The sequence below is a fragment of the Apodemus sylvaticus genome, chromosome 8 (genome assembly GCF_947179515.1).
Source record: "Apodemus sylvaticus chromosome 8, mApoSyl1.1, whole genome shotgun sequence".
NCBI classification, from domain to species: domain Eukaryota; kingdom Metazoa; phylum Chordata; class Mammalia; order Rodentia; family Muridae; genus Apodemus; species Apodemus sylvaticus.
In genome coordinates, this window is record NC_067479.1 from 64,303,178 (window position 1) to 64,321,657 (window position 18,480).

Consider the following 18,480-nt stretch of genomic DNA (forward strand, 5'->3'; position numbering starts at 1 on the left):
CCTGACCTGAGGCTGCCAACCATTCTCATTGATCCACAGTGAATTACAAGGATTTTGGTGGAGTCTTGTGGTTCTGCCCCTGGGGCAGGGGCTCATGGAAATGGATGATCAGGAAGCATACTGGCAGAAGGCCGTTGTGTGGGCAACTGGACTCTGAGCATGAGGGTCTATGAGGCATGGACAAAAGTACTGATGTTAATGTGTGGGACCTGTGTCCAGAGTCAGAAAGACAACTTAGAAAGCTTTATGGCTTTGAGCCTTAAAAAGAGTTTTGATGGCCCAGTATTTCATGTCTCTGGTTGGATTCATAACTACTCATTGAAACTATAGCAAGCCAGACTCCTGTACTTCCCAAGGGAGACCTAGGAGTTCAGTGGAACCGAAAGCAGATGCAGTCAAGACAGGCTTGGTAGTGTGTATGCATGTGCGCGCGCGTGCGTGTGCGTGTGTGCGAGTGTGCGTGTGCATGTGAGTGCGCATGCGTGTGTGTGTGTGTGTGTGTGTGTGTGTGTGTGTGTGTGCTTCCAAATACATAAATACAACATGTTCAGTTCATATATCACTTGTAGCTGTATGTTTTTCAGGGCTGACCATTTGGTATTGGATAACCAACTCTTTGTTTTTAATTTAATTTTATGTATGTAGTATCTGGCCTACATGTGCATCTGTGTACCACATATATAAAAACGCCTGCGGAAACCAAAAGTGAGCATTATATCCCCTGGAACTGGAGTTACAGATATACCATATATGTGATGGGAAACAAACCTAGATCCCCTAGAAGAGCAGCTGGTGCTCGTAACCACAGAGCCATTTCTCCAATCCCACACAGGTGAATTTGAAACAGGAATTTATGGTTTAAGACAAGGAAGACCACAGAGAGCCATTTATTGCAATGCTTCTTACAAAATACATGTGGGCTTTTGCCAGTCAACAGAACCTTGATCCTGTCTGTCACCCATACTATTTCTTGAGCTCCTGGTCCTCCCAGAGAGAGTAGCAGCTTTTACTCATTCACATGGTCTTTTAACTGGAGCTGTGAAGCGAGGTCATACACCTTTGCTTTGAGAAAGTATATATGAGGTGTCCTTTTTACAACAGGACATTATGTTGTTACAAAAGGCAATCCAAACCCATCCTAGTCTACAACCAAAAAAACAATAGCCTTTGACTGAAGCACATGTTTGAAAGGTTATACCGTTATTCCCGATGATCGCACAGTGACCTGAAGGATAGAAAAGGGGCAAATCATTCTTCAGGAAGCTAGGAATGAGCCTGGGCTTGCCGATGGAGAGTTTGGTATCTGTTCATTATTCTCCTTCTGGGACCCATCCTCTTACTTCCTATCATACTTTAGTAAGACTGTGGAGTCTAGATCTATGGAGAGGGATTTAAATTGGGCATGCTAATGCATGCCTTTAACCCTAGCACTCTAGATACTGAGGCAGTTCTAGAAGTTCAAGGCCAACCTGGTCTGCATAGCTAGTTCCAGGACAGCCAGGGCTACATAGAAAGTTTCTGAATTAAAACAAAACAATAGGAATTTGGTGAGTAGAGATGTATGCATCATGAAAAGAATTCTCCTAAATATCCTGGAGGTCTTCAGGAAATAGTGAAAGATGGTTAGTATAGAGAAAGGCAACCCTTATCCACATCCTAGCCCTAACCTGATGGCCCATCTCCTATGGGTAAAACATCCCATGCTGGGCTGATACCCATAGGTCAGTCTGTCTGTCTATCTATCTATCTATCTATCTATCTATCTATCTATCTATCTATCTATCTATCTCTATCTATCTATCTATCTATCTATCTATCTATCTATCTATCTATCTATCATCTATTTAAAATTTTAGGATCTGAGCTTTTAGAAGACCGTTTCATATTCAGACCCATAATCTACCTCCTACCTGCAGGCAATGAAGTCACCAGGAAGAACAGTAAGCATGAAAGATGCAGGTTCATAGCTGTGGAGGGTATGGTGCTGGAACTGCCCAGACAGCTGACTGGAATCCTCGTATATAGAGATGATCTGGGTTAGGTCGGGCTGGATTCTAGCTCAGTCTTTCAGGGAGATCCCAGCTTCTATAGGGGTCAGAAGAAGAGGAGAGAGACATTGTACCATTCAGCACTACAAAGTTCATTTCTTCAAAGCACAGAGATGAAGGCATTCAGCTAAGGGAAGAGTGTCCCCATCTGCAGAGCAGGACATCTCACCAAAGGCGTAAACATTTTTCTTCTCCCCTCTTGAAACTTCAGGAGAAAAATGGTTACATCGTTTGCCTTCAAGTCCCATTGAAAGCCCAGGGTCCCAAAAACAGTATTACAGAACACAGGCAGTTCAAGGCTGGGAGGGTCACAGGTAAAGAATACTCACAGGGTTCCAAGAAGCAAAAGGCTCTTAACATGCCATCAGGGTTTGACTAAGAGTAGAGGTTTTGCTCCTCATTCAGTTTTTACTTACTCATAAAGACTGCTGTGGAAAAGTCCCCAGTGAGCTTCCTTTTACAAATGGCTTGAGAAACCTATCTAGATATAAGGACCTCAGGTGACAGGGAGGAGCTCCCAGTGTTGGGCAGTTGGGTAGTTGGGTTGGAACCAACTACCCAGTTTGCTTTCTCCTGGGAGGGCAAATTCTGTGCTGTTTTCGAGGTTGGATGCCTAGATCCAGCGGTAGACCTGAACAATAGTTCCCTGGAGGTAAGGATGGGTCCTTTGGGAAGAGCCATTAGGCCCACACTCCTTGGAGGCAGTAATGAATGATTAATACAAACTTTGATTTTATTCTGTCCTTTGAGGTATAGGCTTGCTGCCAAGTGGCCCACACAGTACAGTCTGTAAGATGTCAGTAGAGTGTAGTTTTATTGATTACACTGTGCTTTGAAGGCATACTCTTTGAAGATTTTATTTAGTAACTCAACTCCATCTTCATCTTCCCCAAAACCACATGCATGTGGTAAGTATTCTTTTGAAGATAGGATAAAATTAAAAAAATTTTTTTTTGCTGATACACTTATTTATATTTTTTGAAAAATATTTATTTATTTATTTATTTATTTATTTATTTAAGCATTCTATTTACATGTATGCTGGCATGACATAAGAGGGCATCAGATCTCATTGTAAATGGTTGTGAGCAACCATGCGGTTGCAGGGAATTGAACTCAGGATCTCAGGAGGAGCAGCTAGTGCTCTTAATTGCAGAGTCATCTCTCTAACCCAGGTATACTTTATTTTAAAAATATAGTGTGTGTGTGTGTGTGTGTAAATGTGTGTGAATATGTGAGTGTGTGTATGTGTGTGTGTTCAGCATGCATGTGGAGAAGGTTGAAGGACAACGTTGTGACGTTGACTAAGGCCTTCCACCTTTATGTGACTGTTGGGGATTGAACCCCCACTGTGAGGCTTGCACTGCTTGTACTGCCAGTGCAGCCATCTTGCTGGCACCCATGCTGGAATACTGTGAGTACTCAGTATTATCACTAAATTCCATTATAGAATCCATCTTCCTTTCTCCTTCAGAGACCTCCAAATATCTTCCTTATAAAGGCAAAATCCTGCTGAGAGAGTGTTACTCTGGTCTCCACTGATGCTTCTAGAACCAAGAGCGCTACTGTGGATTAAACTCAGAGTGAGACTGTGATAGTGGTTCCCACACTGAAGTGTTTTGGTGGCCAGTGGTGAGATGTTCTCTCTCAGGGAAGGATTCTTTGCTCAAGAGATGCTCCAGGGTACCCTGCATTGGATGTACAGTATCACGAGCTTCAGTCGAATCTCAAACATCTGCTATCATAAACACAGGAAAGAGACTTGGCCATTTTTTTAGAGACAGAAAATCAAGGTTCAGCGGGGTAGAAATGTCTTGCGTGGAGAAAACAGGCTCTGCTGGAGCTGTGGCATTTTGATGTGTTTGTCTAACAAACCTAAAATCATGTCTTTGTTTTGAATGGATATTATCATGCTGGACCACTTTCCCAAAAATGATGGCTATCAGTATAATAGGAAGAAAAGATACCTTGTATAAAAGTATTGCTCAGCATCACTAACTGCCTAAAAATACAATAGAAACTGGGATCAAATATTTGGATCCAGTAAGAATGGCTACACTAGAAAGACTGAAGATAATAAGTAATGGGGAGGTGTGAAAAGAGGGAATATTTGTGGACTATTGGTTGAGATGTAAATTAGTAGAATCATTATGGGCAATAGCATGGAGGGCTGTCTTAATTAAAGAACAACATTTATTTGGAGCTGGCCTACAATTTCAGAGGTTCAGTCCATTATCATCATGGTGGTGGGAAACAAAAAAGTATCCAAGCAGACATGGTGCTAGAGAAGGAGCTGAGAGTTCTACAAACTCTCAAAGGGGAACTCAGCCTCCTCAGGCAGGTATGAGGAAGCTCTCTGACACAATGGGTGGAGACCTCCAAAGCTCACCCCCACGGTGACACGATTCCTCCAACAAGGTCACACCTCCCAACAGTACTACTTCCTATGGGCCAAACATATTCAAGCCACCCCAAGGATCTTCTAGAAATTGAAAGAGAACAACTTTATGATCAAAAATGACACTAGTGGAAATTTGTTAAAAAGAAATGAAAATACCATGTCAAGAAGACACTGGGGACTTCCATATCAATTATGAAAAAACTCTTCACAAAACCAGTAAGTTCAAATAAACTATATGTCTGTCAACTGATGACTTTGCCAGGAAAAAAGAAAGGGTGACTAAATTCAATATTAATCATCTGACACGAATGGAGCTGGAATCCTGTAAAGTGGAATAAGAAAGAGAAGCGCGAGGCTATCTGCTAGATGGAGGCAGGAAGTTATGGCGTGCATACTAGGTTGACCATAGATAACAATAATGCTCTGTACATTTAAAACATCCAGGAGAAGAGTTTTAAAATTGTCACCATCTGGGCACACTGGCTCATGTTCATAAGCCCAACATTCTGGTGGTGGATGAAGGGCAATCAAGAGTTCAAGGCCAGCCTCAGTGAGTTCAAGCAAAATGAAACAAGGTTTTGTTTTGTTTTACCATAAAGAGATGGTAAATATTTGTGAATATGAATAATTAATCTAACTTAAACATCACATGATGTCTGTGTGTTTTCTTTTAATATGTTAGATTTTAGTTTGTTTTGGGGGATCAGGTTTTGCAATATAGCCTAGACTGGCCTTGAACTTCCAATTCTTCTGCCTCAGCCTTTTTAGTGCTAGGATTACAGGTATTCACAACCATATGTGGAGTTTTTCATGGATTTATCAATTAACAAAAAAGACTAAGAACTGCCCTGGCTAGCCACCTCCTAGAGCAGTGTTTCTCAACCAGTAGGGTCACCTACGACCATTGGGAAACACAGATATTTACATTAAGATTCATAACATCAACAAAATTACAGTTGTGATAACAACACGACTACCTCCATGGTTAGAGTCACTTTGACAGTGTGAGAAAGGGTCACAGTAGCGGTTACTGCTGGGGGAGCGAGGAGTCCATTTTCTTCTGGGCAGTGACCCTGGTGGGTTGCCCAAGCTCTGGTGGATGGTCCTCTATCCATGCCCAGCTGGCAGCACTAAATGAACTCAGTAAGTTAAAAAAGAGACTACGAGAAATTAGGAGAAAGATGGGGTAGTGTGGTTCTGGTGGGAGCTGAGAGGATAGAGTAAGGAATGCGTTCAACCGTGTGCTAAACATGTATGAAATTCTCAAAGAACAAGTAAAAATATATTTAAAACTAGACTTGGTGTTACAGTAAGGATACATGTTCCACTATGTTCATAGCAGCCCTATTTATAATTGCCAGAAGCTGGAAAGAACCCAGGTATCCCTCAACAGAAGAGTGGATGCTAAAAATGTGGTATATCTACACAATGGAGTACTATTCAGCCATTAGAAACAATGAATTCATGAAATTCTTAGGCAAATGGATGGAGCTAGAGAACATCATACTAAGTGAGGTAACCCAGACTCAAAAGGTGAATCATGGTATGCACTCACTAATAAGTGGATATTAACCTAGAAAACTGGAATACCCAAAACATAATCCACACATCAAATGAGGTACAAGAAGAATGGAGGAGTGGCCCCTTGTTCTGGAAAGACTCAGTGAAGCAGTATAGAGCAAAATCAGAACAGGGAAGTGGGAAAACAGGGGGAGGGAAGGGGACTGATGGGACTTTCGGGGAGTGGGGGACCAGAAAAGGGGAAATCATTTGAAATGTAAATAAATATATCAATAAATTAAAAAAAAGAGTACAGTTCAGGAGAATCTATGATCAGTGAGAGGTGACTTCAGACCAAAAGAATCAAGCTGGCTACATAGAACATTATTCAAACACAAGGCACATCTATACCTATATCCATCTCCATCTCCATCTCTATCTTTGTCTCTATCTCTATCTCTATCTCTGTCTCTGTCTCTGTCTCTATCTCTATCCATATCTATCTCTATCCATATCTATCTATATCCATATCCATATCTATCTATCTATTGATCGATATAGATATAGGTAGGTAGGTAAGTAGGTAGATAGATAGATAGATAGATAGATAGATAGATAGATAGATAGATTACTTTCTCTACCTGGGCAAGTTCAGTAAAGTTTATAAGATCTGGTTGTCCCAAGTGATTGGGAAGCATACCTGCCCAAAGGGATTGTGTAACCAATTGAAACTATTATTGCCTTTGATAAGAAAGCTCCTGGCTTGTGCTTTTAAGGCTTTATGCCCTCAAACCCTGGGATAGCTGCCCAGAACTCCCCAGGGCTTGTTGCTGCTTTTCTTGACCCCTGTCAACTGTCCACACTCCATGATTCTTCCCACAGACATTGTAATGTCTGGGAGTTTGTTCTCGGAGTTCTTAGCACAAGTGTAATAAGCTAGGTTATGTTTATGCCTTGGATTTCTGAGGACAATGAGGGAGACAAGCAGAGACAAGAATTTCCACAGTGAATAAATGAGGTAAGAGCTAGTGTGGAAACACTTGAAAGGCTGGAGTTCATTATGGATGCATGAGGAGGAAAAGTCAGTAGAGAATATGAAAGAGAATACACCAGAGAGTGGGAGGGGATTTGGTTCAGTTCAGCGGGGTCAGTATTTGGACCACTTTACAGTTAGTTGCCTGTATATCCAAGAAAATTCCCCTACAGTAACATGGCAGGAAGAGATGTATAAAGTCATAATTTCATTTGATTCATTTGTGCACGGGTGTGCACACCTGCACACGCACATGCCTGGGTATAGTAACTCACACATATGTGCCACAATATCATGTGGAGGTGATTGAACTATTTTCAAAAGTTGTTGCTCTCCTTCCAGCAATATGAGTTTTTGGGATGAAACTCAGGTAACCAGGCTTGGTAACAAGCACCTTTCCCCACAGAGCCATCTTCATGTTCCCAAGGTTGTACTTTTAATATAGTTAGATAAAACCTAGGAGAGTTTATATATGGATATTTTATGCTCATAATTTTACTGGCAAAGGCATGGAGAGAGTAAGCTTAAAAACAACAAAACAAAACAAACAAACAAACAAAAGCTGGGTGGTGGTGGCACATGCCTTTAATCCCAGCCCTTGGGAGGCAGAGTCTGTAGGATCTCTGAGTTTGAAGCCAGACTGGTCTAGAGAGTGAGTTCTTATCAGCCAGGGCTACACACAGTGAAACTGTGTCTCAAAAAAAAAAAAAAAAAAACCAAAAACAAAACAAACAAACAAACAAAAAAAAAACCAACCAACGAACTAACCAAACCAACAAAAAACCCCAACATAGTCTTTATTTACCTCCCCGCCTCCCTACAGAGCCCCCTTTTCCAATGCCCCCTATCAGATCACTTGTACACTGCTGTTCCCTTCTCTATTGCTTCCCAACTCCCTGTCTTGGCAATGGTTCCCCAAACTGTTAGAGTCCTGAAGTCCACATCTCTTACCTGTTCTTTGTAGTGTTCCAGTTAATTCTGAGTCTTACCTGGTGACCAGAGCATGTTTCCACATCATGTATCATCTTAGAGAAAGGAGCATTCTTCCCCAGGTCCAGTAGTTTGCTGATCACGAAGTGCAGTGGAGTGTAGACGGTTTGGTCTAGGATGTTTGCTCAGTTTATAAGGCAGGAGTTTCAACCTCCTTCTAGATCTCCTTCATGCGAGGGACAGAGATGAGACTTCTCCAGTTTGTATCACTCTTGTTCAGAGCCTTTCCACAATTTGCTTCATATGAGATCCAAACAATTACCCTAAGCAAATTATATACAGTAGCAAGCTAGTGAAGATAAATGGATATTGAAAAAAGAAAAGAAATCTGACACAAGAACCTTATCAAACTTTGGAGAAAACCACTACATTTTGTTAATTATTTCATGAATCTTTAAAGTCTTCCTTTGTGGTCTGTCTGTCTGTTATTTATCTGTCTATTTGTGGTGGTGCTATGTCTTGATTGCTTTCTCCTTATGTTTTCCATTTGTCTCAGAAGTTTAATCTTCTGCTTGTGTGCTTGAGTTCGTGTGATCTTTTGGTTCCTTGGTTTATCATATTTGTTGGGTTGCATTACATTGGCATCTGTGGATGTGAAGTGGGTCTTATTCTTATCTGTGAACACTAGTTTTGTCTGAGAGGGTTTCATCACACAAGTCTGGCATGGCATGGAGGTGCTCTTGCCCCTGGATCTCTCACAAGGCGCGTCTGCTGTCCGGGTCAGCAGGTATGCTGCTCTGGTGCCTACATCTGTAGGGTTGTATCTAGAGCTCAGGTCTGTAAAAATAGACTTCTGAAATGAGTCCATGGGGGACAGATTGGAACCTTGGGTGTACAGAGGGCCTGAAGTTGGGTTGTAGGGACTGGTTTGACACTGGTTAGCTCACAGCCTTCCACTAGAGCTCAGGATTACTTAAGAAAAGACAAATTCAACCATTGATTTTAAAGATCAAGAATCTAAGCCCAAAGTTTGGAGTAATGGCATAAGACCTTAATCCCAGATCCTGGTCTACTTGAGAGTTCCAGGACAGCCAGAGCTAATGGAAAAAGGCCATCTTGAAAAAACAAAACCATTTGCTTGTTTGTTTGTTTGTTTGTTTTGTTTTGTTTTGTTTTCGAGACAGGGTTTCTCTGTATAGCCCTGGCTGTCCTGGAACTCACTTTGTAGACCAGACTGGCCTCAAACTCAGAAATCCACCTACCTCTGCTTGCCAAATACTGGGATTAAAGATATGTGCCACCACTGCCTGGCCTAAACAATTTTAAAAAGAAAGAATCTAAGTGCAAATTTCAAATTTCAAGAGTTTGACAAGATCTAACCCCGTGTTTAACTCAACACACTAATAGCCATAGTTGTATGTGATACTATTACATTGCTCTACTTTCCTCTGATTAAGATTTAAGTGAGCTGCTAAGTTATTAGGAATGATGATTCTTATTTTTCAAACATTTCATGAAGTAGAATTGTGTCAGGATTATTAGTACTTTTCATGGATGGTTTAGAAGACGATGGTGGTGGGAATGTGAATATGTGAATGTGTCAATGAAAGGGAGGTTTATCAAGCTCCCTGTGCATCCCCCCACTGCCAGCACATGCCTAAGCACGTGCCAGGGTTAGAAGATCAAGGCTCAGTGTGTTCTCTGGAATTGTGCTGGGTGCTGGTGGTATTATGGAGGGTTGTCTTGCACTCTTTGGGGAGCTCTTATGTTTCTAAAAAGCTTTCACCCAAATCAGAATCATGTTAGGCCAGTCTTCAACTTTCACATGCCAGGGGTCAGGAAGCCCTGTGTGCACATTGTGCTGTTGGCATTGATGATTTGCAGGAACTTTGGAAAGCTATTTATTCCTGTTATGATGCAGAGGACTTGTTTTTCAAATGGGGAGAACTCCAATCTGAGTTTTGTATGCGTAGGAGTGAAAATAACCATCTCAACACTACCAATGACATGTGCTAGACATACAGGTTTGTAAGCATACTAGACATCTGTTAAATGGGGTGCACTCTGAAGATAGAATAACATTTACCCTGAATCCCAGTAGGACTTGCAACGAGACTGTGTGTGGTGTAAATTGGGTGGCTAGTTCACAAGCAGCTGGCAGCAAGCCAGTGTTAGGGATGAGATGTTATTTTCAAAGTCAGATCTTGCATTTGTTGGGCTGCTCAGTGGAGCAAGCAGATGTTCTTGTCCCTAAAGGTTCACTAGCCACGTAAATCCTTATATCTAAAGAGCTACACAGAGAGTGACTCTTCTTTGCATCTCTGATGACTCTGCTCACTGGTTTGACTATGGGGAGCCTACAGTTGATTCTTGTGTTCTTTGTCTTGCTCTCCTATGTTCCATCAGGTAAAATGGAGTCTTTCTTATGGAATTAGGTTATGAGGGTCTGTAAGACTAAGATGAAGGTGGTGCTGAGAGGAGAGAAGCAGAAACAGGGAGACACATGGGCAGAGATGGACAGTGTGGGCTGTGGTAGGGAATGAAGAGAAGATGCCAGGAGCACTAACACGAGATGGCTTTCTTCTGAGAAGAAACTGGTTCTGAATTTGACTCTTGAGCACCCGTGGAGCCTGTGTGTGATGGACTGATGTTGGCAGAAATGGGGCAGAGTGGAATGATGGGACTCTTCGAGCACAAATAGGAGGTGGGTGGAAGACTCAAGTTTTGACAATCAAAAGCTCCTTGGGAGATGCTCGCGTTTCCTGATACAGAGTCTGTACACTACTGGAACTTCCTCATGGTCTGATCTTTCCATGTTGAAAATAGTTGCAAGCTGAATATACCTTGTTGTCATATGCATATAAATTATCAGTGGCTCATGTAATTTTGCATCATGGGAGCTAATGGCTCCTAATATAGTCCCTGGAAAATGAGGTCAAAGTAACTAGAAGGGGTATGTAGCCATAAGATAGGATGGATATATTTGATTATGTAGAGTTTCTTATTAAAATGTGTGAAGTGCTGGAAGTCTAACTTATCCTTGGCCATGTGACACTGGAGAACAATAACTGTATATTAACCCTTTTATCTCTGCTTGCAGTTAGAAGTGGGATGAATATGTACATAAGACGGATTTTCGATCTGTGCTGGAAACTAAAAGGCGTTTGCAGGAGTAAATGTCAAGGAGAAGAATTTTATCACATTTTCTGTGGTACTCAATTCCTGTGCTGTATAGAGAAAAAGGAAATGCCTGTTCTCTTCGTGAAGTAGCTGTGAGTATTCAGGGGCCTCCTGCTGGTACCTCTGGGAATTCTGAGACACTCGATGGACACTGTACCTTGCATCCTCTTGACTCCTTTGTCCCCAGACTGGTGCTCTAGGGCTGGTGAACACACAGCATGCAAGTTTGCTGCCGTTGTGCCATCCATCCTATTAAAACAATGGCTTCTGCCAGACAGCTTTTCTTTATAGTGTGTTTCTTGCTTTCCTTCCTTTAGTATATACTTTAAATACCTTGTCACCAGTACTTTTCTCTTTACCCTGTAAGGGACATTTCCTAAGATGCTTCTAAAGGAAAAGTCCCAGAACCCATTTTAAACCTTATATCAATGTAGTCATCTAGTAGTTACTTCTTTAAGATGTAATTTTGTCCCTGGGAGCTCTGGCGGGATCTGAATGGTTGATATTGTTGTTCTTCCTATGGGGTTGCAAAGCCCCTCAGCTCCTTCAGTCCTTCCCCTAACTCCTCCATTGGGGTCCCCGTACTCAGTACGATGGTTGGCTGCAAGCATCCACACTGAGGGACTAAACTACCAACCAAAGAATACACATGGAGGGACCCATGGCTCCAGCTGCATATGTAGGAGAGGATGGCCTTATCTGGTATCAATGGGAGAAGAGGCCCTTGGTCTTGTGAAGGCTTGATGCCCCAGCATATCTAGGGCAGTAAGGCAGGAGTGGGAGCACCCTCATAGAAGCAATGGGGAAGAGGTGGGATGGGGGGTTTCAGAGGGGAAACTGGAAAGGGGGACAACATTTGAAATATAAATAAATAAGATAATCAATAAAAGAAATAAAGACTAAAACTTCTGTGGCACTTTAAAAAAAAAAAGCAAGATGTACTTTTGTGGGGCTGCAGACAGAGCCCAGGGGCTTGCTCATTCCAAGCAAGGGCTCTACAACTAAATTAGATCTTCCCAGCCCATGCTGTACTTTTTTAGGTCAGACTCTGAAATGCATACCATTGTACCATGTACACTTCTCAAAGGTGTGCAGAATTATGTCAGATGAGGTATCTGTGACTATTTTTGTGTAGTTAAATGATTGCATCTATAGTTTCTAGTTTGGGGCTTTTATAGTTTTGTGACAAACATTTCTTTCTTTCTTTCTTTCTTTTTTATAGGTTACATTTGGTTTTAGTGGACCCCCATGTCGTTGCAGACCCAGAAATCTCTCTTCTGCCTTTCAGATTGCTGGCACCCGTTTCCATTCTCTATGTTGTTACTAAATATTCTGGATCCTGGCTACTGTTTTCTATCCCTTACCCCGCTCTGGGGTATATATACTAGTGATACATGGTAATTGAATTTGTATTTCGCCTCTGATTAATAGATGTTTACTAAATGGTCATATGTCTTTGCTTGTGACTGGGGCACAGCTGGAGGTTAGAACACTTGTCTGTGTTTCCTTATTCATGATGTGCTTGCTCATAATTTCATGTAGAAAATGGTAAAAATAAAAGTCATTTGGAAAATACCTAAATTGAAGTATTGAGTATATTGCAGTTCATAAGACATTTAATAAGTTTATTTTCAACCGCTGAGTATGACTAAATCACTTAAATATTTCTATTGTGCTGGGGATGTAACTCAGTTTGTAGAGTGCCTGCCTAACATGTGTGAGGCCCTGGGTTCATTTCTAGCCATCACGGGCATGCATCACCACGCTTGACTTCTGGATTTTCTATCCATTGTGAGAAGTGGACGCTGAAATCGTTTTACTAATATTGTATTGCCATCAACTTCTTTCATATTTGCAAATTTTTGTTTTGTAGACTTGAATTCTTAGATGCAAGGATCACACACACACACACACACACACAGAGTTTTAAAATAAAAGAATTAGAAGGAACTTGCACTTATTTTTCAGTATAAGCTTTCTGACTCTTCCTGGATCTTCTGGTACTCTCAACAATATCTGCCTGACTGCACTGTATGCACATCTCATGATAATTCATCTTTACATTTTTATATTCTTTTTCCTGTTGAGTTTCAGTTTGACTGGTTTGTCAGGGATATGTCTCCAAGCTGGCTGATCTTTTCTTCTTCTTGACCTTGTCTGATGTTGTACTAACTTGAAACATGTAATTATAAAAAAATAAAAAGAAAAATCCACGCTAAGTCTGGCTACGCCCGGGCAATGGTGGTCTCACCAGCCCCCATCTTCTCATAGCTAGCTGACTGCCAAACTGCTCCAATCTTCCCAAGCCATCCACCCCGCTGGCTCTAATCCTCTAGCCCCCTAAAATGAAAATTCCAGAAGCTTGTAACTTATCAACCAGATTTAATATTCAGTCCCACACAAAGAACTCAAAACTGAACTGATATGGATACAAGCTGCACACCTAGATCGGACAGAGGGTCCCTACATTACTCAATCGTCTATCTGTGAAATCCCCAGTTACTATGGCTCCTAGGACCATATGGTTCCAGCTCATCAACCTCTCCTACAGGTTCCATCTTGTCTCTCCTGTCTCCATCTCCGTCTCTCTGTCTCTCTCTGTGTCTGTCCCCTCTCTAAAACTTTCAGCTCTGCCTTCCCTTCCACTGACCAATTACTGGCTCTAGTCTTATCTGACTAATTAAGATTTCACCTGACCTCACCTGAATACAGGAGCCCCTTTTGAGGGGGCAGAAGACCAGACAGCAATTCACAATACTTCCTCATCGAAGATTTCAATTCAGTTACTGTATTATTCCACTATGAAGTTTCTGATTTGGTGTTGTGTGGTGTGGTGTTTTTTAATCCCTTCGTTGGAGTTCTGTCTGAGGGGGTCTTCTAATGAGATAGGTGCTTTGCTGGCAATCTCATTCAGGCCAGTTAGAGCCCTCATCTGAAGGCATTGTCTGGGAATGAGCAGACAAACTACTTCCAGGTAGAAGGTGGGACTTTGGCATCATGCCCATTCTTTCTGTGCTGAGCCTGGAGGAGAGCCACGGGAAGTGCTCGTGTGTTTAAAATTGTGCTCATTTCTCAGTGTCTCAGTCTCTGTGCTTCTAAGAGGAACAATGGACTTTAATCTTCATCACCAACCTATTGGGGTGAGTGGCCGCCTCCAATCAGTTTGCATACCAGACTAGACCCATGAGGATTACTCCTTTGTATCAAAGAAAACCAACTTACAATGTCCATCCAATTAACAGATAAAAAAAAATCATGTAACTTGTGAGTTTGGGGCAGATATAAAGATGTTTCTGAGCATCTACCTATATCCATATTTTTCTATCTCCAGGTTGGTGAGAATATACATGTTTTATATTACACAGCTATATCCTACATTGGTAGAAATCTTTATCATTGATACAAAGTTGAAGTTATAATCTCTTACACTGATACAGAATTTAATTGATACAAAGTTAAGGTTTTTATTGGTATGAATTTCTTTTTTTTCTTTTTTTTCTTTTTTCTTTTTTGGGTTTTTTGAGACAGGGTTTCTCTGTGTAGCTCTGGCTGTCCTGGAACTCATTCTGTAGACCAGGCTGGCCTCAAACTCAGAAATCCACCTGCCTCTGCCTCCCAAGTGCTGGGATTAAAGGCGTGCACCACCACCACCACCTGGCCCTTTTTAAAAAATTTCTTTATTGATATAAAATTGAGATTAATATTGTTACTCTCATATAGGCATTGTGCCTATACAACACATTTAAGTATCCAAAACTTAGACCCAGTCCTTCTCTAACTGCCATTGCAAACTGATCTTAGATGATTAAGCATACAAGTTAAGGGCCAGATAACAAATTCATGGCTCTGTGTTGAATGTTAGGGTATTTTCAAGATATTTCAATTAGAAATGACTGAGAGCAGTCAAGACTTAACAGTTCAGAAATGCTTTGTGTAGATAGATAGTCTTCAAAGGCTTCTGATGCAGAATGTGACATTTATGGCCATTTCTTTTTTAAAGATCATTTGACTAGAGACATGTCTGCTCCTGACAGCACCCTTTTCTTGGGTTCAAAGAAGAAATTCAGCATCAGTGGAGTTGCTGCAGTTGTAGCAAGACAGCCACTAGGCAAGAATTGCCTTAGTTCATCTACAGACAAAAATGTCCTGAAAAAAGACACACTATGCAAATAGTTGACAGATAATCTCTGCCAAGACAGGGTATTTAGTCCTTCAAAATTCTGCATTACCAAGGTCTGTCAGATGATCCTGGGCCAGAAGACTGAAGACTGATGCTCCAACGTTTTGAAGAATGAGGAACTGTCCAGGTGATCAGTGGTCTCAATAAATTATCTAAGTATTAGAAGCTATGTTTTGTGCTTCTTATATTTTCAGGTAATATTAGTCGTTCTAGGATTTCTGATGAGACTGAAGACTGATTGTAGTCTCATTGCCAACCCAAGCTGTTTAGCACTGAGAAAGATGATAAAGATTTGAGGGGACAGTTTTCAGATGATATACAATCTAAAACCAGGACATAAGTTAGGTATAAAATTATAAGTCTTTTTAAGTTAGGATAGATTACTTTATTTAATTGACAGAAATGATGGACTGAGTGTTAGGTATATCATATACATTACAAATTACAGAATGGTAATAGTTGTGCTCAATTTATATCTGAGAGAAAAGCCTTTTAATGGACAGGGGGGGGAGGGATGTATATTGCTGTCTGTAAGCAGGTGAGGTCAAGTGAAATATATGGCTAGAGTCTGTGATTGGGCAATGGAAAAAGAAGGCAGGCTAAAAATTTTAGAGAGGGGTCAGAGAGACAGAGAGAGAGGATAAGGACAGAGAAAGAAGATGGAGGGAGATGAACCTCATCCATGTGTCTTGAAAGAGTCACAGGTATCTATAGATATCATAGAAGGACGATAGAGTAATGTAGGGCACATTTGCCTCCATCTAGGTGTACAGCTTGTATTTATATCAGTTCAGTTTTGAGTTCTCTGTGTGGGCATTTTGGGGATTGAGGATTTACTGCTATAAATAAGGCTGATAAATTACAAGCCTCTGAAGTCTTCATTTAATGGGGCTAGGGATTTAGAGCCAGCAGCTGCCAGTCTTGGCAAGCTAGCTGCAGGGGCTAGCAGGGGGCAGATGGCCTGGGAAGATATGAGCGGTTCAGCAGCAGCGTCCTTTGGGAACGGGGCAGACTGATGCTTGAAGATAGCCATGGGGCAGGGAGGCCGCTGCTGCTGGTGCGGGTGGATTGTTTTTTTAATAATTACAGGCTACAGACTAGGAATAAGGTTATTAAGATATATAAATATATATATTTTAATCTTATTTCACAAACTACACTATTTTGTATTTCCACAAGCAAAGAGTGTTAATTGGTCATCACTCTTACCAGTACTTAGCATTTTTAGTTAAAAAAAAATTACCCTTAATAGTATATGTAGTGTTAATTCATTGTGACCTTCATGATTCCCAAATGATTACACATTCTGATAATCTGTTCGTGTGTTTATTTGGCAAACTTAAGTCCTGTGATTCGAGAGACTGAGAAGATCAGGAGGCCTCTTCCATCCACAAGCTGGGAACTTAGGGGAACTCTAACTCAGCCTCAGTCCAAAGGTCTGAGACCAAGGAGCCGACAGTGTAAACCCGAGACCGAGTTCCTGTTGGTGTGCACTGGAGCGACAGTGTGCAGGGACTTCCCTATGCATCCTCATGACCGTGCTCTCCGTAACCATACCTGCTACTGGGGTACCTCTCAATTCTGACAGGCTGATTCCAGGACTGTCGACTCTCCAGGTTTACCTGGCTGTGAAAGGGTCCCGGACTGGGCAAACAACTGTGCCCCCCAAATAGACATATTTTTGATAGAGGAAACATTTATATCAAGTATTCTCTGTGGAAAACAACTCTTTAAATCTAGGACAAGCTTAGTCTTTTTTTTTTTAAACTTGTTCTACTCTGGCATTCTCTCTCTCTTTCATTCCCCTGGTAATTCATTGCCCGGGCTTTAAAGCCTTTCAGAGACTCATTAGCTTGGTACTTGGCTTTTCTCTCAACATTTTCCCTTGGGAACTTGTGCTCAATACAAATCTTCTTACATTTGCCTCTGAAACCCATGCAGGCTCCATCATCTGGCTTCCCTACCCTCATTTCATCTTGAGTTCTTTAGCACCTAAAACCCAGTTTATGTGCCAGTCCCAGTCAGTCAAATGTTCCAAAGCCTGCCGTGTCTCATGACAGTCATATCCCACTGTGGACCTCAGCAAAATGACTGAAGCCCCGCATCCATTCCGAAGCTTCCATGGGTTAACTTGTGCTTCATTCTCTGCCAGGTCAAGTAACCCTGGAAATCAAATGCTGCCCCTCCCACGTCCAGCTTTCTCAGCAATGTCCATTCATTCTGGCCACAGCCAGAAGTAACCAAGTAAGTGTTCAGAATGGCTGGTAGGAGGCACTCTTTCACACCAGCTAACACTACCAGGCTTTTGTCTCAAGAAAGGGAAAGTATCTATATTACTATCTTTCTATATTTCTGCAATCCTCAGACTGATTCCAGCTGTCACCATACCCTATGATCTCACAGGCCAGGCTGTGAAGGAATCTCTCACTTCTATTTAAAAGCCGTCTTCCATTCAAGTAGCTCAGACGCAGACTGTTTTCCAATTATCATAGTTTCCAATCTTGGGCCATTATCAAGGCCCCTGTGTACATACTGACCCACATATTTCACATCTATGTATCTGTGTGGTGGACTCCATTTATTAAGGAAGCATGCCACTCTGTATATAGAGAGCATCCTCTGTTCTGCTGAGTGTCCCAGTAAAGCAAAAGGTGCAACAGCGAGAAGGTCAAGACTTCTCTTTCTCTGAACCACAATATGTTGTGTGTCTGTATGGCACCCTGAGATGCTTCACATGCAGACAACTTGACATTGGTTGCATATCTCATAACAGAGATCATACAACTGCCGCTTCAGCAACAAGTCATAACGTTCAGTACCAGCAGCCAAATTGGGTTTGCCCTCATGATTGCTTCACCTCCAAACAGATCAGCCTGAGATACAGCCTTATCACCAATGGCAGGGATCGTGCAAGGGCTCCTCCTTACTCCATCTTTGGTTTTGTTTGTCTGAGTTCAGGCTCTAACTGTTCTGAGACATTTTTTAGGGATATGAAAGTAGATGTCTGTTTTCCCCAGTCAGAACATCAATGACACAACCAAGAGATGATTCTGGCCAACATTGATGAGCCAATGAGTTTATTGGAGTTTCTTACAGGGTTCGGGGCAGAACCACAGGCAGGTGCATTGCCAAGAAGCCCATTCCAATATGGTGATGACTCAAGAAAGCTGCATCCCTGTAGCTTCCTGAAAACCTGTAGAGAGGTCCA

General features: G+C 41.7%; 2 protein-coding genes across 2 annotated transcripts; one reads left to right on the forward strand and one right to left on the reverse strand.

Moving 5' to 3' along the window:
* Positions 1 to 1,049: 1,049 nt before the first annotated feature.
* Positions 1,050 to 1,965, reverse strand: Defb136 (defensin beta 136). Its single transcript, XM_052190473.1, has 2 exons — positions 1,911 to 1,965; positions 1,050 to 1,225 (listed from the first exon to the last, which is right to left on the reverse strand). Exons 1-2 carry the CDS (start codon positions 1,963 to 1,965, stop codon positions 1,050 to 1,052), a joined length of 231 nt encoding a protein of 76 aa, XP_052046433.1.
* An 8,295-nt stretch (positions 1,966 to 10,260) lies between these two features.
* Positions 10,261 to 11,182, forward strand: Defb135 (defensin beta 135). The gene is made up of 2 exons (XM_052191689.1): positions 10,261 to 10,318; positions 11,013 to 11,182. Exons 1-2 carry the CDS (start codon positions 10,261 to 10,263, stop codon positions 11,180 to 11,182), a joined length of 228 nt encoding a protein of 75 aa, XP_052047649.1.
* Positions 11,183 to 18,480: the final 7,298 nt, after the last annotated feature.

Bases quoted from the DNA above. Each gene is read 5' to 3' on its own strand.
- Defb136 (XM_052190473.1), bottom strand. From the start codon at position 1,965: ATGAACCTGCATCTTTCATGCTTACTGTTCTTCCTGGTGACTTCATTG. The intron at 1,226-1,910 runs GTAGGAGGTAGA...TCTATCCTTCAG, and splicing joins GGTGACTTCATTGCCTGCAG to GTCACTGTGCGATCATCGGG.
- Defb135 (XM_052191689.1), top strand. From the start codon at position 10,261: ATGGGGAGCCTACAGTTGATTCTTGTGTTCTTTGTCTTGCTCTCCTAT. The intron at 10,319-11,012 runs GTAAAATGGAGT...CTCTGCTTGCAG, and splicing joins GCTCTCCTATGTTCCATCAG to TTAGAAGTGGGATGAATATG.